This window comes from Oncorhynchus keta, chromosome 8, assembly GCF_023373465.1.
Source record: "Oncorhynchus keta strain PuntledgeMale-10-30-2019 chromosome 8, Oket_V2, whole genome shotgun sequence".
Taxonomy (NCBI): Eukaryota; Metazoa; Chordata; class Actinopteri; order Salmoniformes; family Salmonidae; genus Oncorhynchus; species Oncorhynchus keta.
Window position 1 is genome coordinate 42,169,443 of NC_068428.1, and position 21,523 is coordinate 42,190,965.

General features: G+C 51.8%; 1 protein-coding gene and 1 long non-coding RNA gene across 55 annotated transcripts in view; both read left to right on the top strand.

The window, feature by feature from the left end:
- ino80 (INO80 complex ATPase subunit) overlaps nt 1-21,523 on the top strand; it is a 122,097-nt gene that overhangs the window by 55,394 nt on the left and 45,180 nt on the right. For all 50 annotated transcript variants that reach the window (XM_052524268.1, XM_052524270.1, XM_052524271.1 and 47 more), the window contains exon 26: nt 5,785-6,010. In XM_052524268.1, the coding sequence (XP_052380228.1) occupies nt 5,785-6,010 (226 nt within the window). The remainder of the gene's footprint in view (nt 1-5,784; nt 6,011-21,523) is intronic.
- On the top strand, nt 11,074-18,551 carry LOC127931461 (uncharacterized). 5 transcript variants are annotated; one of them, XR_008141299.1, is made up of 3 exons: nt 11,074-11,152; nt 11,220-11,264; nt 18,510-18,551. It is a non-coding gene; the product is annotated as an uncharacterized LOC127931461 (long non-coding RNA). The 5 variants fall into 5 exon arrangements; XR_008141298.1 differs by lacking the exon at nt 18,510-18,551 and adding an exon at nt 18,443-18,484; XR_008141297.1 differs by lacking the exon at nt 18,510-18,551 and adding an exon at nt 18,331-18,372.

The window sequence follows — 21,523 nt, forward strand, 5'->3', positions numbered from 1 at the left end:
ACAGGAATATATGGGAATTCACGGGAATATATGGGAATTCACGGGAATATATGGGAATTCACGGGAATATATGGGAATTAATATTAATACAATTTAAATGTAGATGTTTTTTGCATTGGATATATTTACCATATCATATGGAGACAAACATAAACCTTTTACCTCATCATAAGTAGACATAATTGCAAATGATTCAATCCTTCCATTAGAAATGTAAAAAAAAATATTTAGTTACGAATTTAACTTTAATTAAATGAGTTGACTCTACATATGGGATAATTTCACTGAACAACAAAAGGAAGGGAATATAGAATGATGCCCAAGGATCCATCACATCGCCCAGAAACGTTGATAGTCTAGAAACTAAAGCTTTGGTTGTCTTCCTCTCAGGCTTCCATGTCTTCTCCCTGGACCTCATCAATGTCCACCTTTTGAACATTAGACTCTGAGACTTCCTCTTCACTGTCACCTTCCAAACTTGTTGAGGATGACTTGTTGTCAGGCTCAAAAAGCCTCAAATTTGTCCGGATGGCCACACATTTTTCAACCCTTGTATTGGTCAGCCTGTTGCGTGCTTTGATGTGTGTGTTCCCAAACAAGGACCAGTTGCGCTCTGAGGCGGCTGATGTTGGTGGGAGTTGGAGGATGAGGGAGGCAACAGAGGAAAGAGCCTCAGATCCACAAAGTCCCTTCCACCAGGTGGCTGATGAGATATGTTGGCATGATGGAGATGCCATATTGCAGTGTAATATGTCTGTACTTCGCCAGACTGCCAAGAACCTTGCCCTCATCCAGGCCAAGGTGGCGAGACATGGTAGTGATGACACCATAAGCCTTGTTGATCTCTGCACCAGACAGGATGTTCTTGCCAGCAGACTTGGGGTCCAACATGTATGTTGTGGCGTGTATGGGCTTCAGGTAGAAGTCTTCATGCTTATTGATGTATTTCAGAACTGCTGTTCGCTCTGCTTGGAGCACCAGTGAAGTGGGCAGGGCAGTACGGATTTCTTCTCTTATATCTACAAGCAGAGTCTGAACATCAGACAGGATGGCATTGTCTCCCTCAATCTGTCCAATGGCTACTACTATAGGTTTCAGGAGTTTCATGCTCCTTACCACTCTCTCCCAAAATACATCATCCAGGAGGATCCTCTTGATGGGGCTGTCCATATCGGCAGACTGTGATATGGCCATTTCTTGGAGAGACTCCTTCCCCTCCAGGAGACTGTCAAACATGATGACCACACCACCCCAATGGGTGTTGCTGGGCAGCTTCAATGTGGTGCTCTTATTCTTCTCACTTTGCTTGGTGAGGCAGATTGCTGCCTTAACTTGATGACCCTTCACATACCTAACCATTTCCTTGGCTCTCTTGTAGAGTGTATCCATTGTTTTCAGTGCCATGATGTCCTTGAGGAGCAGATTCAATGCATGAGCAGCACAGCCAATGGGTGTGATGTGAGGGTAGGACTCCTCCACTTTAGACCAAGCAGACTTCATGTTCACAACATTGTCTGTAACCAGCACAAATACCTTCTGTGGTCCAAGGACATTGACAGCCTTCAGCTCATCTGCAATGTAGAGACCAGTGTGTCTGTTGTCCCTTGTGTTTGTGCTCTTGTTGAATACTGATTGAGGGATGGAGATGATGTAGTTAGTTATTCCTTGCCAACAAACATTCGACCACCCATCAGAGATGATTGCAATACAGTCTGCTTTCTCTATGATTTTCTTGACCTTAATTTGAACTCTGTTGACCTCTGCATCCAGCAAATGAGTAGATGAAGCATGTCTGGTTGGAGGGGTGTATGCTGGGCGAAGAACATTCAGAACTCTCTTCCAACACACATTGCCTGTGAGCATCAGAGGTGAACCAGTTGCATACACAGCTCGAACAAGACATTCATCAGCATTTCTCTTGACTACATTCCTTATTGCTATCAATAAGGTGTCTACTTCTATTCGAGGTGAAAATGATGAATCAGAGGGACTTTTGTCAGAGGTTGCGCTGTTGTGACCGCTGAGGGAACTTTATGCACTTGGCCAGATGATTCTGCATCTTTGTTGCGTTCTTCACATATGATTTGGCACAGTATTTGTAAATGTACACAGTTTTCCCTTCTACATTAGCTGCAGTGAAATGTCTCCACACATCAGATAGAAAGAAATTAGTAAAAAAAATATATAATTTCATGTACAGATAAATAGTTAAGCAGTTATTATTAAACAACTCCTTTGTAAGATAAATGTTTTAAAGTGAAACATGTATGGAAACAGGTGAATTAACACTCCTCACTTAGCAGGCTCAAGCAAGCTAAAACCCACATGGTAGCAAAAACTAACTCGCGGAAATTGTTAACAAGTTAGAAATGATTAAACAAACTTTGCTGTAGGCTCAATCAAATGTATTTATATAGCCCTTCGTACATCAGCTGATATCTCAAAGTGCTGTACAGAAACCCAGCCTAAAACCCCAAACAGCAAGCAATGCAGGTGTCGAAGCACGGTGGCTAGGAAAAACTCCCTAGAAAACTCCCTATTTCTTGCTACTATTTACTAGTTAGCAAGAAATAACATACAGTGGGGCAAAAAAGTATTTAGTCAGCCACCAATTGTGCAAGTTCTCCCAATTAAAAAGATGAGAGGACTGTAATTTTCATCATAGGTACAGTACACTTCAACTATGACAGACAAAATTAGAAAAAACATCTAGAAAATCACATTGTAGGATTTTGTAATTAATTTATTTGCAAATTATGGTGGAAAATAAGTATTTGGTCACCTACAAACAAGCAATATTTCTGGCTCTCACAGACCTGTAACTTCTTCTTTACGAGGCTCCTCTGTTCTCCACTCGTTTACCTGTATTAATGGCACCTGTTTGAATTTATCAGTATAAAAGACACCTGTCCACAACCTCAAACAGTCTCACTCCAAACTCCACTATGGCCAAGACCGAAGAGCTGTCAAAGGACACCAGAAACAAAATTGTAGACCTGCACCAGGCTGGGAAGACTGAATCTGCAATAGATAAGCAGCTTGGTTTGAAGAAATCAACTGTGGGAGCAATTATTAGGAAATGGAAGACATACAAGACCACTGATAATCTCCCTCGATCTGGGGCTCCACGCAAGATCTTACCCCGTGGGGTCAAAATTATCACAAGAACGGTGAGCAAAAATCCCAGAACCACACGGGGGGACCTAGTGAATGACCTGCAGAGAGCTGGGACCAAAGTAACAAAGCCTACCATCAGTAACACACTACGCCGCCAGGGACTCAAATCCTGCAGTGCTAGACGTGTCCCCCTGCTTAAGCCAGTACATGTCCAGGCCCGTCTGAAGTTTGCTAGAGAGCATTTGGATGATCCAGAAGAAGATTGGGAGAATGTCATATGGTCAGATGAAACCAAAATATAACTTTTTGGTAAAAACTCAAACTTGCTGTACATGTGATGGAAGAATACACTGTGCATGCAGAGGGTTACAATTCCATTGAATTGGGGATAGTTTAACCCAAATATGCCACAAGACCTCGAATTGCCTTATATTTATCCCACAAAAAAGGTTCACTGCGTTTTGGTTGAATTTAAGCAAAATTTCAAAAATTCCTGTGCTTAAACTTCCCAATGGAAAATTTCTGTAAAAAAAAGTTTCTGACCCTTTGCAACCCTAGCCATGAGACCGGGCCTGGTGTCGGCTGGAGTCACGAGACCCGACCTGGGGTTGTGGGGTCAGATGGAGTCACAAGACCTGGGGTTGTGGGGTCGGCTGGAGTCACAAGACCTGGGGTTGTGGGGTCGGCTGGAGTCACAAGACCTGGGGTTGTGGGGTCGGCTGGAGTCACAAGACCTGGGGTTGTGGGGTCGGCTGGAGTCACAAGACCTGGGGTTGTGGGGTCGGCTGGAGTCACGAGACCCGACCTGGGGTTGTGGGGTCGGCTGGAGTCACGAGACCTGGGGTTGTGGGGTCGGCTGGAGTCACGAGACCTGGGGTTGTGGGGTCGGCTGGAGTCACGAGACCTGGGGTTGTGGGGTCGGCTGGAGTCACGAGACCTGGGGTTGTGGGGTCGGCTGGAGTCACGAGACCTGGGGTTGTGGGGTCGCCTGGAGTCACGAGACCTGGGGTTGTGGGGTCGGCTGGAGTCACGAGACCCGGCCTGGGGGTGTGGGGTCGGCTGGAGTCACGAGACCTGGGGTGTGGGGTCGGCAGGAGTCACGAGACCCAACCTGGGGTTGTGGGTTCGGCTGGAGTCACAAGACCTGGTGTTGTGGGGTCGGCTGGAGTCACAAGACCTGGGGTTGTGGTGTCGGCTGGAGTCACAAGACCTGGGGTTGTTGGGTCGGCTGGAGTCACGAGACCCGACCTGGGGTTGTGGGGTAGGCTGGAGTCACGAGACCCGACCTGGGGTTGTGGGGTCGGCTGGAGTCACGAGACCTGGGGTTGTTGGGTCGGCTGGAGTCACGAGACCTGGGGTTGTGGGGTCGGCTGGAGTCACGAGACCCGACCTGGGGTTTGGGGTCGCCTGGAGTCACGAGACCTGGGGTTGTGGGGTCGGCTGGAGTCACGAGACCTGGGGTTGTGGGGTCAGCTGGAGTCACGAGACCAGACCTGGGGGTGTGGGGTCGGCTGGATTCACGAGACCTGGGGTTGTTGGGTCGGTTGGAGTCACGAGACCTGGGGTTGTTGGGTCGGTTGGAGCCACGAGACCTGGGGTGTGGGGTCGGCAGGAGTCACGAGACCCAACCTGGGGTTGTGGGTTCGGCTGGAGTCACGAGACCCAACCTGGTGTTGTGGGGTCGGCTGGAGTCACAAGACCTGGGGTTGTTGGGTCGGCTGGAGTCACGAGACCCAACACGAGACCCAACCTGGTGTTGTGGGGTCGGATGGAGTCACGAGACCCAACCTGGGGTTGTGGGGTCGGCTGGAGTCACAAGACCTGGGGTTGTGGGGTCGGATGGAGTCACGAGACCCAACCTGGGGTTGTGGGGTAGGCTGGAGTCACAAGACCTGGGGTTGTTGGGTCGGCTGGAGTCACGAGACCCGACCTGGGGTTGTGGGGTAGGCTGGAGTCACGAGACCCGACCTGGGGTTGTGGGTTCGGCTGGAGTCACAAGACCTGGTGTTGTGGGGTCGGCTGGAGTCACAAGACCTGGGGTTGTGGTGTCGGCTGGAGTCACGAGACCTGGGGTTGTGGGGTCAGCTGGAGTCACGAGACCAGACCTGGGGGTGTGGGGTCGGCTGGATTCACGAGACCTGGGGTTGTTGGGTCGGTTGGAGTCACGAGACCTGGGGTTGTTGGGTCGGTTGGAGCCACGAGACCTGGGGTGTGGGGTCGGCAGGAGTCACGAGACCCAACCTGGGGTTGTGGGTTCGGCTGGAGTCACGAGACCCAACCTGGTGTTGTGGGGTCGGCTGGAGTCACAAGACCTGGGGTTGTTGGGTCGGCTGGAGTCACGAGACCCAACACGAGACCCAACCTGGTGTTGTGGGGTCGGATGGAGTCACGAGACCCAACCTGGGGTTGTGGGGTCGGCTGGAGTCACAAGACCTGGGGTTGTGGGGTCGGATGGAGTCACGAGACCCAACCTGGGGTTGTGGGGTCGGCTGGAGTCACAAGACCCGACCTGGGGTTGTGGGGTCGGCTGGAGTCACGAGACCCGACCTGGGGTCGTGGGGTCGGCTGGGGTTGTGTGGTCGGCTGGCAGTTGGAATGAAACTTAATCAAATCAACATTGGAACACTTCATCAGAAAGACAATAGTTAATTTTGTGTTGCTTCCTAGGTTACGGCAGTTCCCATGGAGCGGTACTGTGACGACCGCAGCGCTGAGTACGAGTGGCAGGAGACGAGGGCCGGAGGGGGCATGGCCGCCAAGCACTGCTTCCTGTACGGCTCCCTTGATCTGGCCTCTGATTGGATGTCCCGAGCCAACACTTTCTACCCACGATGCCCTGGGGGAGTGATGGCGCTCTACCCCCGGCATGGCTGGTCCTACATCAGAATACCAGGTACGGAAACGCAGTGTGTGTTGATTTGTTTCGGTGTATTTACGTTGAAATTAACAGTCCGAGGAAACACTTTCGCCAGTCTTGGAATCAGACTCCTGTAGTGTGTCTGTTCCCTACTCCTGTAGTGTGTCTGTTCCCTACTCCTGTAGTGTCTGTTCCCTACTCCTGTAGTGTCTGTTCCCTACTCCTGTAGTGTCTGTTCCCTACTCCTGTAGTGTCTGTTCCCTACTCCTGTAGTGTGTCTGTTCCCTACTCCTGTAGTGTGTCTGTTCCCTACTCCTGTAGTGTGTCTGTTCCCTACTCCTGTAGTGTCTGTTCCCTACTCCTGTAGTGTCTGTTCCCTACTCCTGTAGTGTGTCTGTTCCCTACTCCTGTAGTGTCTGTTCCCTACTCCTGTAGTGTGTCTGTTCCCTACTCCTGTAGTGTGTCTGTTCCCTACTCCTGTAGTGTCTGTTCCCTACTCCTGTAGTGTCTGTTCCCTACTCCTGTAGTGTGTCTGTTCCCTACTCCTGTAGTGTCTGTTCCCTACTCCTGTAGTGTGTCTGTTCCCTACTCCTGTAGTGTGTCTGTTCCCTACTCCTGTAGTGTGTCTGTTCCCTACTCCTGTAGTGTGTCTGTTCCCTACTCCTGTAGTGTGTCTGTTCCCTACTCCTGTAGTGTGTCTGTTCCCTACTCCTGTAGTGTGTCTGTTCCCTACTCCTGTAGTGTGTCTGTTCCCTACTCCTGTAGTGTGTCTGTTCCCTACTCCTGTAGTGTGTCTGTTCCCTACTCCTGTAGTGTCTGTTCCCTACTCCTGTAGTGTCTGTTCCCTACTCCTGTAGTGTGTCTGTTCCCTACTCCTGTAGTGTGTCTGTTCCCTACTCCTGTAGTGTGTCTGTTCCCTACTCCTGTAGTGTGTCTGTTCCCTACTCCTGTAGTGTCTGTTCCCTACTCCTGTAGTGTCTGTTCCCTACTCCTGTAGTGTGTCTGTTCCCTACTCCTGTAGTGTCTGTTCCCTACTCCTGTAGTGTCTGTTCCCTACTCCTGTAGTGTGTCTGTTCCCTACTCCTGTAGTGTCTGTTCCCTACTCCTGTAGTGTGTGTCTGTTCCCTACTCCTGTAGTGTGTGTCTGTTCCCTACTCCTGTAGTGTGTCTGTTCCCTACTCCTGTAGTGTGTCTGTTCCCTACTCCTGTAGTGTCTGTTCCCTACTCCTGTAGTGTGTCTGTTCCCTACTCCTGTAGTGTGTCTGTTCCCTACTCCTGTAGTGTCTGTTCCCTACTCCTGTAGTGTGTGTCTGTTCCCTACTCCTGTAGTGTGCGTCTGTTCCCTACTCCTGTAGTGTGTCTGTTCCCTACTCCTGTAGTGTGTCTGTTCCCTACTCCTGTAGTGTCTGTTCCCTACTCCTGTAGTGTCTGTTCCCTACTCCTGTAGTGTCTGTTCCCTACTCCTGTAGTGTGTCTGTTCCCTACTCCTGTAGTGTCTGTTCCCTACTCCTGTAGTGTCTGTTCCCTACTCCTGTAGTGTCTGTTCCCTACTCCTGTAGTGTGTCTGTTCCCTACTCCTGTAGTGTCTGTTCCCTACTCCTGTAGTGTGTCTGTTCCCTACTCCTGTAGTGTCTGTTCCCTACTCCTGTAGTGTCTGTTCCCTACTCCTGTAGTGTGTGTCTGTTCCCTACTCCTGTAGTGTGTGTCTGTTCCCTACTCCTGTAGTGTGTCTGTTCCCTACTCCTGTAGTGTGTCTGTTCCCTACTCCTGTAGTGTCTGTTCCCTACTCCTGTAGTGTCTGTTCCCTACTCCTGTAGTGTGTCTGTTCCCTACTCCTGTAGTGTGTCTGTTCCCTACTCCTGTAGTGTGTCTGTTCCCTACTCCTGTAGTGTCTGTTCCCTACTCCTGTAGTGTGTCTGTTCCCTACTCCTGTAGTGTCTGTTCCCTACTCCTGTAGTGTCTGTTCCCTACTCCTGTAGTGTCTGTTCCCTACTCCTGTAGTGTGTCTGTTCCCTACTCCTGTAGTGTGTCTGTTCCCTACTCCTGTAGTGTGTCTGTTCCCTACTCCTGTAGTGTGTCTGTTCCCTACTCCTGTAGTGTGTCTGTTCCCTACTCCTGTAGTGTCTGTTCCCTAATATATATAATAATAATAATAATAATATATGCCATTTAGCTGACGCTTTTATCCAAAGCGACTTACAGTCATGTGTGCATACATTCTCCTGTAGTGTGTCTGTTCCCTACTCCTGTAGTGTCTGTTCCCTACTCCTGTAGTGTCTGTTCCCTACTCCTGTAGTGTGTCTGTTCCCTACTCCTGTAGTGTGTCTGTTCCCTACTCCTGTAGTGTGTCTGTTCCCTACTCCTGTAGTGTCTGTTCCCTACTCCTGTAGTGTCTGTTCCCTACTCCTGTAGTGTCTGTTCCCTACTCCTGTAGTGTGTCTGTTCCCTACTCCTGTAGTGTGTCTGTTCCCTACTCCTGTAGTGTGTCTGTTCCCTACTCCTGTAGTGTCTGTTCCCTACTCCTGTAGTGTCTGTTCCCTACTCCTGTAGTGTGTCTGTTCCCTACTCCTGTAGTGTCTGTTCCCTACTCCTGTAGTGTCTGTTCCCTACTCCTGTAGTGTCTGTTCCCTACTCCTGTAGTGTGTCTGTTCCCTACTCCTGTAGTGTCTGTTCCCTACTCCTGTAGTGTCTGTTCCCTACTCCTGTAGTGTCTGTTCCCTACTCCTGTAGTGTCTGTTCCCTACTCCTGTAGTGTCTGTTCCCTACTCCTGTAGTGTGTCTGTTCCCTACTCCTGTAGTGTGTAGTAGGGGGGGAAGCCTCCTCTGTTCCCTACTCCTGTAGTGTGTGGTAGGGGGGGAAGCCTCCTCTGTTCCCTACTCCTGTAGTGTGTGGTAGGGGGGGAAGCTTCCTCTGTTCCCTACTCCTGTAGTGTGTGGTAGGGGGGGAAGCCTCCTCTGTTCCCTACTCCTGTAGTGTGTGGTAGGGGGGGAAGCTTCCTCTGTTCCCTACTCCTGTAGTGTGTGGTAGGGGGAAGCCTCCTCTGTTCCCTACTCCTGTAGTGTATGTTCCCTACTCCTGTAGTGTGTGGTAGGTGGGGGAAGCCTCCTCTGTTCCCTACTCCTGTAGTGTCTGTTCCCTACTCCTGTAGTGTCTGTTCCCTACTCCTGTAGTGTGTAGTAGGGGGGGAAGCCTCCTCCGTTCCCTACTCCTGTAGTGTGTGGTAGGGGGGGGAAGCCTCCTCTGTTCCCTACTCCTGTAGTGTGGTATAGGGGGAAGCCTCCTCTGTTCCCTACTCCTGTAGTGTCTGTTCCCTACTCCTGTAGTGTGTAGTAGGTGGGGAAGCCTCCTCTGTTCCCTACTCCTGTAGTGTCTGTTCCCTACTCCTGTAGTGTCTGTTCCCTACTCCTGTAGTGTGTAGTAGGGGGGGAAGCCTCCTCTGTTCCCTACTCCTGTAGTGTGTAGTAGGGGGGGGAAGCCTCCTCCGTTCCCTACTCCTGTAGTGTGTGGTAGGTGGGGGAAGCCTCCTCTGTTCCCTACTCCTGTAGTGTCTGTTCCCTACTCCTGTAGTGTGTAGTAGGGGGGGAAGCCTCCTCTGTTCCCTACTCCTGTAGTGTGTGGTAGGGGGGGAAGCCTCCTCTGTTCCCTACTCCTGTAGTGTCTGTGCCCTACTCCTGTAGTGTGTAGTAGGGGGGAAGCCTCCTCTGTTCCCTACTCCTGTAGTGTGTGGTAGGTGTGGGAAGCCTCCTCTGTTCCCTACTCCTGTCGTGTGTGGTAGGTGTGGGAAGCCTCCTCTGTTCCCTACTCCTGTAGTGTCTGTTCCCTACTCCTGTAGTGTGTAGTAGGGGGGGAAGCCTCCTCCGTTCCCTACTCCTGTAGTGTGTGGTAGGTGGGGGAAGCCTCCTCTGTTCCCTACTCCTGTAGTGTGTAGTAGGGGGGAAGCCTCCTCCGTTCCCTACTCCTGTAGTGTGTGGTAGGTGGGGGAAGCCTCCTCTGTTCCCTACTCCTGTAGTGTGTAGTAGGGGGGGAAGCCTCCTCTGTTCCCTACTCCTGTAGTGTGTAGTAGGGGGAAGCCTCCTCTGTTCCCTACTCCTGTAGTGTGTGGTAGGGAAGCCTCCTCTGTTCCCTACTCCTGTCGTGTGTGGTAGGTGGGGAAGCCTCCTCTGTTCCCTACTCCTGTCGTGTGTGGTAGGTGGGGAAGCCTCCTCTGTTCCCTACTCCTGTAGTGTGTAGTAGGGGGGGAAGCCTCCTCTGTTCCCTACTCCTGTAGTGTGTGGTAGGGGGGGCAGCCTCCTCTGTTCCCTACTCCTGTAGTGTGTAGTAGGGGGGAGCCTCCTCTGTTCCCTACTCCTGTAGTGTGTGGTAGGTGGGGAAGCCTCCTCTGTTCCCTACTCCTGTAGTGTCTGTTCCCTACTCCTGTAGTGTGTGGTAGGTGGGGGAAGCCTCCTCTGTTCCCTACTCCTGTAGTGTCTGTTCCCTACTCCTGTAGTGTGTGGTAGGTGTGGGAAGCCTCCTCTGTTCCCTACTCCTGTAGTGTCTGTTCCCTACTCCTGTAGTGTGTGGTAGGTGGGGAAGCCTCCTCTGTTCCCTACTCCTGTAGTGTCTGTTCCCTACTCCTGTAGTGTCTGTTCCCTACTCCTGTAGTGTGTAGTAGGGGGGGAAGCCTCCTCCGTTCCCTACTCCTGTAGTGTGTAGTAGGTGGGGAAGCCTCCTCTGTTCCCTACTCCTGTAGTGTGTAGTAGGGGGGGAAGCCTCCTCCGTTCCCTACTCCTGTAGTGTGTGGTAGGTGGGGAAGCCTCCTCTGTTCCCTACTCCTGTAGTGTCTGTTCCCTACTCCTGTAGTGTGTAGTAGGGGGAAGCCTCCTCTGTTCCCTACTCCTGTAGTGTGTGGTAGGGGGAAGCCTCCTCTGTTCCCTACTCCTGTCGTGTGTGGTAGGTGGGGAAGCCTCCTCTGTTCCCTACTCCTGTAGTGTGTGGTAGGTGGGGGAAGCCTCCTCTGTTCCCTACTCCTGTAGTGTGTGGTAGGTGGGGAAGCCTCCTCTGTTCCCTACTCCTGTAGTGTCTGTTCCCTACTCCTGTAGTGTGTAGTAGGGGGGGAAGCCTCCTCTGTTCCCTACTCCTGTAGTGTGTGGTAGGTGGGGGAAGCCTCCTCTGTTCCCTACTCCTGTAGTGTGTGGTAGGTGGGGGAAGCCTCCTCTGTTCCCTACTCCTGTAGTGTCTGTTCCCTACTCCTGTAGTGTGTGGTAGGTGGGGGAAGCCTCCTCTGTTCCCTACTCCTGTCGTGTGTGGTAGGTGGGGAAGCCTCCTCTGTTCCCTACTCCTGTAGTGTGTGGTAGGTGGGGGAAGCCTCCTCTGTTCCCTACTCCTGTAGTGTGTAGTAGGGGGGGAAGCCTCCTCTGTTCCCTACTCCTGTAGTGTGTGGTAGGTGGGGGAAGCCTCCTCTGTTCCCTACTCCTGTAGTGTGTTGGGAGAAGCCTCCTCTGTTCCCTACTCCTGTAGTGTGTAGTAGGGGGAAGCCTCCTCTGTTCCCTACTCCTGTAGTGTGTGGTAGGTGGGGAAGCCTCCTCTGTTCCCTACTCCTGTAGTGTCCTCCTCTGCTCCCTACTCCTGTAGTGTGTAGTAGGGGGGGAAGCCTCCTCTGTTCCCTACTCCTGTAGTGTGTGGTAGGGGGGGAAGCCTCCTCTGTTCCCTACTCCTGTCGTGTGTGGTAGGTGGGGGAAGCCTCCTCTGTTCCCTACTCCTGTAGTGTGTAGTAGGGGGGGAAGCCTCCTCTGTTCCCTACTCCTGTAGTGTGTAGTAGGGGGAAGCCTCCTCTGTTCCCTACTCCTGTAGTGTGTGGTAGGTGGGGGAAGCCTCCTCTGTTCCCTACTCCTGTAGTGTGTAGTAGGGGGAAGCCTCCTCTGTTCCCTACTCCTGTAGTGTGTGGTAGGTGGGGGAAGCCTCCTCTGTTCCCTACTCCTGTAGTGTGTGGTAGGTGGGGGAAGCCTCCTCTGTTCCCTACTCCTGTAGTGTGTGGTAGGGGGGGAAGCCTCCTCTGTTACCTACTCCTGTAGTGTCTGTTCCCTACTCCTGTAGTGTCTGTTCCCTACTCCTGTAGTGTGTGGTAGGTGGGGGAAGCCTCCTCTGTTCCCTACTCCTGTAGTGTCTGTTCCCTACTCCTGTAGTGTGTAGTAGGGGGGGAAGCCTCCTCTGTTCACTACTCCTGTAGTGTGTGGTAGGTGTGGGAAGCCACCTCTGTTCCCTACTCCTGTAGTGTCTGTTCCCTACTCCTGTAGTGTGTAGTAGGGGGGGAAGCCTCCTCTGTTCCCTACTCCTGTAGTGTCTGTTCCCTACTCCTGTAGTGTGTAGTAGGGGGGGAAGCCTCCTCTGTTCCCTACTCCTGTAGTGTGTGGTAGGTGGGGGAAGCCTCCTCTGTTCCCTACTCCTGTAGTGTGTGTAGGGGGAAGCCTCCTCTGTTCCCTACTCCTGTAGTGTCTGTTCCCTACTCCTGTAGTGTGTAGTAGGGGGAAGCCTCCTGTTCCCTACTCCTGTAGTGTGTAGTAGGGGGGGAAGCCTCCTCTGTTCCCTACTCCTGTAGTGTGTAGTAGGGGGGGAAGCCTCCTCTGTTCCCTACTCCTGTAGTGTGTGGTAGGGGGGGAAGCCTCCTCTGTTCCCTACTCCTGTAGTGTCTGTTCCCTACTCCTGTAGTGTCTGTTCCCTACTCCTGTAGTGTGTGGTAGGTGGGGAAGCCTCCTCTGTTCCCTACTCCTGTAGTGTCTGTTCCCTACTCCTGTAGTGTGTAGTAGGGGGGGAAGCCTCCTCTGTTCCCTACTCCTGTAGTGTGTAGTAGGGGGGGAAGCCTCCTCTGTTCCCTACTCCTGTAGTGTGTGGTAGGGGGGGAAGCCTCCTCTGTTACCTACTCCTGTAGTGTCTGTTCCCTACTCCTGTAGTGTCTGTTCCCTACTCCTGTAGTGTGTGGTAGGTGGGGGAAGCCTCCTCTGTTCCCTACTCCTGTAGTGTGTGGTAGGGGGGGAAGCCTCCTCTGTTCCCTACTCCTGTAGTGTGTAGTAGGTGGGGGAAGCCTCCTCTGTTCCCTACTCCTGTAGTGTGTAGTAGGGGGGGAAGCCTCCTCTGTTCCCTACTCCTGTAGTGTGTGGTAGGTGGGGGAAGCCTCCTCTGTTCCCTACTCCTGTAGTGTGTAGTAGGGGGGGAAGCCTCCTCTATTCCCTACTCCTGTAGTGTGTAGTAGGGGAAGCCTCCTCTGTTCCCTACTCCTGTAGTGTGTAGTAGGGGGAAGCCTCCTCTGTTCCCTACTCCTGTAGTGTGTAGTAGGGGGAAGCCTCCTCTGTTCCCTACTCCTGTAGTGTGTAGTAGGGCGGGAAGCCTCCTCTGTTCCCTACTCCTGTAGTGTGTAGTAGGGGGGGAAGCCTCCTCTGTTCCCTACTCCTGTAGTGTGTAGTAGGGGGAAGCTCCTCTGTTCCCTACTCCTGTAGTGTGTGGTAGGTGTGGGAAGCCTCCTCTGTTCCCTACTCCTGTAGTGTCTGTTCCCTACTCCTGTAGTGTGTGGTGGGGGGAAGCCTCCTCTGTTCCCTACTCCTGTAGTGTCTGTTCCCTACTCCTGTAGTGTGTAGTAGGGGGAAGCCTCCTCTGTTCCCTACTCCTGTAGTGTGGGTAGGTGGGGGAGCCACCTCTGTTCCCTACTCCTGTAGTGTGTGTAGGGGGAAGCCTCCTCTGTTCCCTACTCCTGTAGTGTGTGGTAGGGGGAAGCCTCCTCTGTTCCTACTCCTGTAGTGTCTGTTCCCTACTCCTGTAGTGTGTGGTAGGTGTGGGAAGCCTCCTCTGTTCCCTACTCCTGTAGTGTGTGGTAGGTGTGGAAGCCACCTCTGTTCCCTACTCCTGTAGTGTGTGGTAGGTGGGAAGCCACCTCTGTTCCCTACTCCTGTAGTGTGTGGTAGGTGTGGGAAGCCACCTCTGTTCCCTACTCCTGTAGTGTGTGGTAGGTGTGGGAAGCCACCTCTGTTCCCTACTCCTGTAGTGTGTGGTAGGTGTGGGAAGCCACCTCTGTTCCCTACTCCTGTAGTGTGTGGTAGGTGTGGGAAGCCTCCTCTGTTCCCTACTCCTGTAGTGTGTGGTAGATGGGGAAGCCTCCTCTGTTCCCTACTCCTGTAGTGTGTGGTAGGTGGGGAAGCCACCTCTGTTCCCTACTCCTGTAGTGTGTGTAGTATGGGGGAAGCCTCCTCTGTTCCCTACTCCTGTAGTGTGTAGTAGGGGGAAGCCTCCTCTGTTCCCTACTCCTGTAGTGTGTAGTATGGGGAAGCCTCCTCTGTTCCCTACTCCTGTAGTGTGTAGTAGGGGGAAGCCTCCTCTGTTCCCTACTCCTGTAGTGTGTAGTATGGGGAAGCCTCCTCTGTTCCCTACTCCTGTAGTGTGTAGTAGGGGGAAGCCTCCTCTGTTCCCTACTCCTGTAGTGTGTAGTAGGGGGAAGCCTCCTCTGTTCCCTACTCCTGTAGTGTGTAGTATGGGGAAGCCTCCTCTGTTCCCTACTCCTGTAGTGTGTAGTATGGGGGAAGCCTCCTCTGTTCCCTACTCCTGTAGTGTGTAGTAGGGGGAAGCCTCCTCTGTTCCCTACTCCTGTAGTGTGTAGTAGGGGGAAGCCTCCTCTGTTCCCTACTCCTGTAGTGTGTAGTATGGGGGAAGCCTCCTCTGTTCCCTACTCCTGTAGTGTGTAGTATGGGGAAGCCTCCTCTGTTCCCTACTCCTGTAGTGTGTAGTAGGGGGGGAAGCCTCCTCTGTTCCCTACTCCTGTAGTGTGTGGTAGGTGGGGAAGCCTCCTCTGTTCCCTACTCCTGTAGTGTGTGGTAGGTGGGGGAAGCCTCCTCTGTTCCCTACTCCTGTAGTGTGTGGTAGGGGGGGGAAGCCTCCTCTGTTCCCTACTCCTGTAGTGTGTGGTAGGTGGGGGAAGCCTCCTCTGTTCCCTACTCCTGTAGTGTGTGGTAGGGGGGGAAGCCTCCTCTGTTCCCTACTCCTGTAGTGTGTAGTAGGGGGGGAAGCCTCCTCTGTTCCCTACTCCTGTAGTGTGTAGTAGGGGGGGAAGCCTCCTCTGTTCCCTACTCCTGTAGAGTGGAGGAGGAGGGGAAGCCTCCTCTGTTACCTACTCCTGTAGTGTGTAGTAGGGGGAAGCCTCCTCTGTTCCCTACTCCTGTAGTGTGTAGTAGGGGGAAGCCACCTCTGTTCCCTACTCCTGTAGTGTGTAGTAGGGGAAGCCTCCTCTGTTCCCTACTCCTGTAGTGTGTGGTAGGGGGGGAAGCCTCCTCTGTTCCCTACTCCTGTAGTGTGTAGTATGGGGGAAGCCTCCTCTGTTCCCTACTCCTGTAGTGTGTAGTATGGGGAAGCCTCCTCTGTTCCCTACTCCTGTAGTGTGTAGTAGGGGAAGCCTCCTCTGTTCCCTACTCCTGTAGTGTGTAGTAGGGGGAAGCCTCCTCTGTTCCCTACTCCTGTAGTGTGTAGTAGGGGGAAGCCTCCTCTGTTCCCTACTCCTGTAGTGTGTGGTAGGTGGGGGAAGCCTCCTCTGTTCCCTACTCCTGTAGTGTGTGGTAGGGGGGGAAGCCTCCTCTGTTCCCTACTCCTGTAGTGTGTAGTAGGGGGAAGCCACCTCTGTTCCCTACTCCTGTAGTGTGTAGTAGGGGGAAGCCACCTCTGTTCCCTACTCCTGTAGTGTGTAGTAGGGGGAAGCCACCTCTGTTCCCTACTCCTGTAGTGTGTAGTAGGGGGAAGCCACCTCTGTTCCCTACTCCTGTAGTGTGTAGTAGGGGGAAGCCTCCTCTGTTCCCTACTCCTGTAGTGTGTGGTAGGGGGAAGCCTCCTCTGTTACCTACTCCTGTAGTGTGTAGTAGGGGGAAGCCTCCTCTGTTCCCTACTCCTGTAGTGTGTAGTAGGGGGAAGCCACCTCTGTTCCCTACTCCTGTAGTGTGTAGTAGGGGGAAGCCTCCTCTGTTCCCTACTCCTGTAGTGTGGTAGGTGTGGGAAGCCACCTCTGTTCCCTACTCCTGTAGTGTGTAGGGGGGAAGCCTCCTCTGTTCCCTACTCCTGTAGTGTCTGTTCCCTACTCCTGTAGTGTGTGGTAGGTGGGGAAGCCACCTCTGTTCCCTACTCCTGTAGTGTGTAGTAGGGGGAAGCCACCTCTGTTCCCTACTCCTGTAGTGTGTAGTAGGGGGAAGCCACCTCTGTTCCCTACTCCTGTAGTGTGTAGTAGGGGGAAGCCTCCTCTGTTCCCTACTCCTGTAGTGTGTGTAGGGGAAGCCTCCTCTGTTACCTACTCCTGTAGTGTGTAGTAGGGGGAAGCCTCCTCTGTTCCCTACTCCTGTAGTGTGTAGTAGGGGGAAGCCACCTCTGTTCCCTACTCCTGTAGTGTGTAGTAGGGGGAAGCCTCCTCTGTTCCCTACTCCTGTAGTGTGTGGTAGGTGTGGGAAGCCACCTCTGTTCCCTACTCCTGTAGTGTGTAGTAGGGGGAAGCCTCCTCTGTTCCCTACTCCTGTAGTGTCTGTTCCCTACTCCTGTAGTGTGTGGTAGGTGTGGGAAGCCACCTCTGTTCCCTACTCCTGTAGTGTCTGTTCCCTACTCCTGTAGTGTGTAGTAGGGGGAAGCCACCTCTGTTCCCTACTCCTGTAGTGTGTAGTAGGGGGAAGCCTCCTCTGTTCCCTACTCCTGTAGTGTGTAGTAGGGGAAGCCTCCTCTGTTCCCTACTCCTGTAGTGTGTAGTAGGGGGAAGCCTCCTCTGTTCCCTACTCCTGTAGTGTGTAGTAGGGGGAAGCCTCCTCTGTTCCCTACTCCTGTAGTGTGTGGTAGGTGGGGAAGCCTCCTCTGTTCCCTACTCCTGTAGTGTGTGGTAGGTGTGGGAAGCCTCCTCTGTTCCCTACTCCTGTAGTGTAGTAGGGGGAAGCCACCTCTGTTCCCTACTCCTGTAGTGTGTAGTAGGGGGAAGCCACCTCTGTTCCCTACTCCTGTAGTGTGTAGTAGGGGGAAGCCACCTCTGTTCCCTACTCCTGTAGTGTGTAGTAGGGGGAAGCCACCTCTGTTCCCTACTCCTGTAGTGTGTAGTAGGGGGAAGCCTCCTCTGTTCCCTACTCCTGTAGTGTGTAGTAGGGGGAAGCCACCTCTGTTCCCTACTCCTGTAGTGTGTAGTAGGGGGAAGCCACCTCTGTTCCCTACTCCTGTAGTGTGTAGTAGGGGGAAGCCACCTCTGTTCCCTACTCCTGTAGTGTGTAGTAGGGGGAAGCCACCTCTGTTCCCTACTCCTGTAGTGTGTAGTAGGGGGAAGCCTCCTCTGTTCCCTACTCCTGTAGTGTGTGGTAGGGGGAAGCCTCCTCTGTTACCTACTCCTGTAGTGTGTAGTAGGGGGAAGCCTCCTCTGTTCCCTACTCCTGTAGTGTGTAGTAGGGGGAAGCCACCTCTGTTCCCTACTCCTGTAGTGTGTAGTAGGGGGAAGCCTCCTCTGTTCCCTACTCCTGTAGTGTGTGGTAGGTGTGGGAAGCCACCTCTGTTCCCTACTCCTGTAGTGTGTAGTAGGGGGAAGCCTCCTCTGTTCCCTACTCCTGTAGTGTCTGTTCCCTACTCCTGTAGTGTGTGGTAGGTGTGGGAAGCCACCTCTGTTCCCTACTCCTGTAGTGTGTAGTAGGGGGAAGCCACCTCTGTTCCCTACTCCTGTAGTGTGTAGTAGGGGGAAGCCACCTCTGTTCCCTACTCCTGTAGTGTGTAGTAGGGGGAAGCCTCCTCTGTTCCCTACTCCTGTAGTGTGTGGTAGGGGGAAGCCTCCTCTGTTACCTACTCCTGTAGTGTGTAGTAGGGGGAAGCCTCCTCTGTTCCCTACTCCTGTAGTGTGTAGTAGGGGGAAGCCACCTCTGTTCCCTACTCCTGTAGTGTGTAGTAGGGGGAAGCCTCCTCTGTTCCCTACTCCTGTAGTGTGTGGTAGGTGTGGAAGCCACCTCTGTTCCCTACTCCTGTAGTGTGTAGTAGGGGGAAGCCTCCTCTGTTCCCTACTCCTGTAGTGTCTGTTCCCTACTCCTGTAGTGTGTGTAGGTGGGGAAGCCACCTCTGTTCCCTACTCCTGTAGTGTCTGTTCCCTACTCCTGTAGTGTGTAGTAGGGGGAAGCCACCTCTGTTCCCTACTCCTGTAGTGTGTAGTAGGGGGAAGCCTCCTCTGTTCCCTACTCCTGTAGTGTGTAGTAGGGGGAAGCCTCCTCTGTTCCCTACTCCTGTAGTGTGTGGTAGGGGGGGGAAGCCTCCTCTGTTCCCTACTCCTGTAGTGTGTGGTAGGTGTGGGAAGCCTCCTCTGTTCCCTACTCCTGTAGTGTCTGTTCCCTACTCCTGTAGTGTGTGGTAGGTGTGGGAAGCCTCCTCTGTTCCCTACTCCTGTAGTGTCTGTTCCCTACTCCTGTAGTGTGTGGTAGGTGGGGGAAGCCTCCTCTGTTCCCTACTCCTGTAGTGTGTGGTAGGTGTGGGAAGCCTCCTCTGTTCCCTACTCCTGTAGTGTCTGTTCCCTACTCCTGTAGTGTGTGGTAGGTGTGGGAAGCCTCCTCTGTTCCCTACTCCTGTAGTGTCTGTTCCCTACTCCTGTAGTGTGTGGTAGGTGTGGGAAGCCACCTCTGTTCCCTACTCCTGTAGTGTGTGGTAGGTGTGGGAAGCCACCTCTGTTCCCTACTAACCAGGGAGAGTAAAGACCGTGGGAGGACCACAGCTAAGCAGGAGAGGGATAGCCTGGGTCAGGGGTTGAGACAGGTCTAATATAGAACCATCCTGTCACAGTCCTGTCACTTCCAGGGTGTGCGTGTCACTGCTAAACCTCAGCCTCGTGATGAAAACGCGTAGAGGATAGTGGAGACCTGCTACGCTGTGCGTCTTTATGACAGAGCTGCTTCTGGCGGTCGGAGAGGTCAGAGAGGTCACATGACTGATGTGTTGTGAGGGCTAAAGGTTTACTTCCACTCTCACAGACCTGGCAACCCTTTATATCATGATGATGTCTCACTTCTGCTGTGGACTCCTATTGCTTTTATCTGACTGTCTTTGGCCGTGGGAATGGTGTGTGTGTGTGTGTGTGTGTGTGTGTGTGTGTGTGTGTGTGTGTGTGTGTGTGTGTGTGTGTGTGTGTGTGTGTGTGTGTGTGTGTGTGTGTGTGTGTGTGTGTGTGTGTGTGTGTGTGTGTGTGTGTGTGTGTGTGTGTGTGTGTGTGTGTGTGTGTGTGTGAACAGTCTAAGAGCTTGTGAAGTTTTCGGGAAAAAGGACAAAGCGAGGAAGTTTGAAGTTTGACCATTGGTCATTGTTCCAGTGCTTAGGTAATGTAAGGTAATGTTCCAGTGCTTAGGTAATGGTAATATACTGTGTGTTTGTGGCTCAGAACAGTGTCCTTCACAAAGCAGCACTGTATTCAGACTCGTAGTGATGTCTTCTCACCTTGCGCAGAAAGTCTCTCTCTATCTCACCTCTCTATCTCACCTCTCTATCTCACCTCTCTATCTCACCTCTCTATCTCACCTCTCTATCTCACCTCTCTATCTCACCTCTCTATCTCACCTCTCTATCTCACCTCTCTATCTCACCTCTCTATCTCACCTCTCTATCTCACCTCTCTATCTCACCTCTCTCTCACTCACCTCTCGCTCTATCTCACCTCTCTATCTCACCTCTCTATCTCACCTCTCTATCTCACCTCTCTCTCTCACCTCTCTATCTCACCTCTCTATCTCACCTCTCTATCTCACCTCTCTATCTCACCTCTCTATCTCACCTCTCTCACTCACCTCTCGCTCTCTCTCACCGCTCTCTCACCTCTCTATCTCACCTCTCTATCTCACCTCTCTATCTCACCTCTCGCTCTCTCTCACCACTCTCTCACCTCTCTCTCTCACCTCTCTATCTCACCTCTCTATCTCACCTCTCTATCTCACCTCTCTATCTCACCTCTCTATCTCACCTCTCTCTCACCGCTCTCTCACCTCTCGCTCTCTCTCACCGCTCTCTCACCTCTCTCGCTCTCTCTCACCGCTCTCTCACCTCTCTCGCTCTCTCTCTCGCTCTCACCTCTCCCAGCTCTCAATTCAATTCAATTCAAGGGCTTTATTGGCATGGGAAACATGTGTTAACATTGCCAAAGCAAGTGAGGTAGACAACATACAAAGTGAATATATAAAGTGAAAAACAACAAAAATTAACAGTAAACATTACACATACAACAGTTTGAAAACAGTAAAGAGATTACAAATGTCTTATTATATATATATACAGTGTTTTAACAATGTACAAATGGTTAATGGACACAAGATAAAATAAATAAGCATAAATATGGGTTGTATTTACAATGGTGTTTGTTCTTCACTGGTTGCCCTTTTCTCGTGGCAACAGGTCACAAATCTTGCTGCTGTGATGGCACACTGTGGAATTTCACCCAGTAGATATGGGAGTTTTTCAAAATTGGATTTGTTTTCGAATTCTTTGTGGATCTGTGTGATCTGGGGGAAATATGTCTCTCTAATATGGTCATACATTGGGCAGGAGGTTAGGAAGTGCAGCTCAGTTTCCATCTCATTTTGTGGGCAGTCTTCTCTTGAGAGCCATGTCTGCCTACGGCGGCCTTTCTCAATAGCAAGGCTATGCTCACTGAGTCTGTACATAGTCAAAGCTTTCCTTAATTTTGGGTCAGTCACAGTGGTCAGGTATTCTGCCGCTGTGTACTCTCTGTGTAGGGCCAAATAGCATTCTAGTTTGCTCTGTTTTTTTGTTAATTCTTTCCAATGTGTTAAGTAATTATCTTTTTGTTTTCTCATAGTTTGGTTGGGTCTAATTGTGCTGTTGTCCTGGGGCTCTGTGGGGTGTGTTTGTGTTTGTGAACAGAGCCCCAGGACCAGCTTGCTTAGGGGACTCTTCTCCAGGTTCATCTCTCTGTTTGTGATGGCTTTGTTATGGAAGGTTTGGGAATCACTTCCTTTTAGGTGGTTGTAGAATTTAACGGCTCTTTTCTGGATTTTGATAATTAGTGTGTATCGACCCTAATTCTGCTCTGCATGCATTATTTGGTGTTTTACGTTGTACACGGAGGATATTTTTGCAGAATTCTGCGTGCAGAGTCTCAATTTGGTGTTTGTCCCATTTTGTGAAGTCTTGGTTGGTGAGCGGACCCCAGACCTCACAACCATAAAGGGCAATGGGCTCTATGACTGATTCAAGTATTTTTAGCCAGATCCTAATTGGTATGTTGAAATTTATGTTTCTTTTGATGGCATAGAATGCCCTTCTTGCCTTGTCTCTCAGATCGTTCACAGCTTTGTGGAAGTTACCTGTGGCGCTGATGTTTAGGCCAAGGTATGTATAGTTTTTTGTGTGCTCTAGTGCAACAGTGTCTAGATGGGATTTGTATTTGTGGTCCTGGTGACTGGACCTTTTTTGGAACACCATTATTTTGGTCTTACTGAGATTTACTGTCAGGGCCCAGGTCTGACATAATCTGTGCATAAGATCTAGGTGCTGCTGTAGGCCCTCATTGGTTGGTGACAGAAGCACCAGATCATCAGCAAACAGTA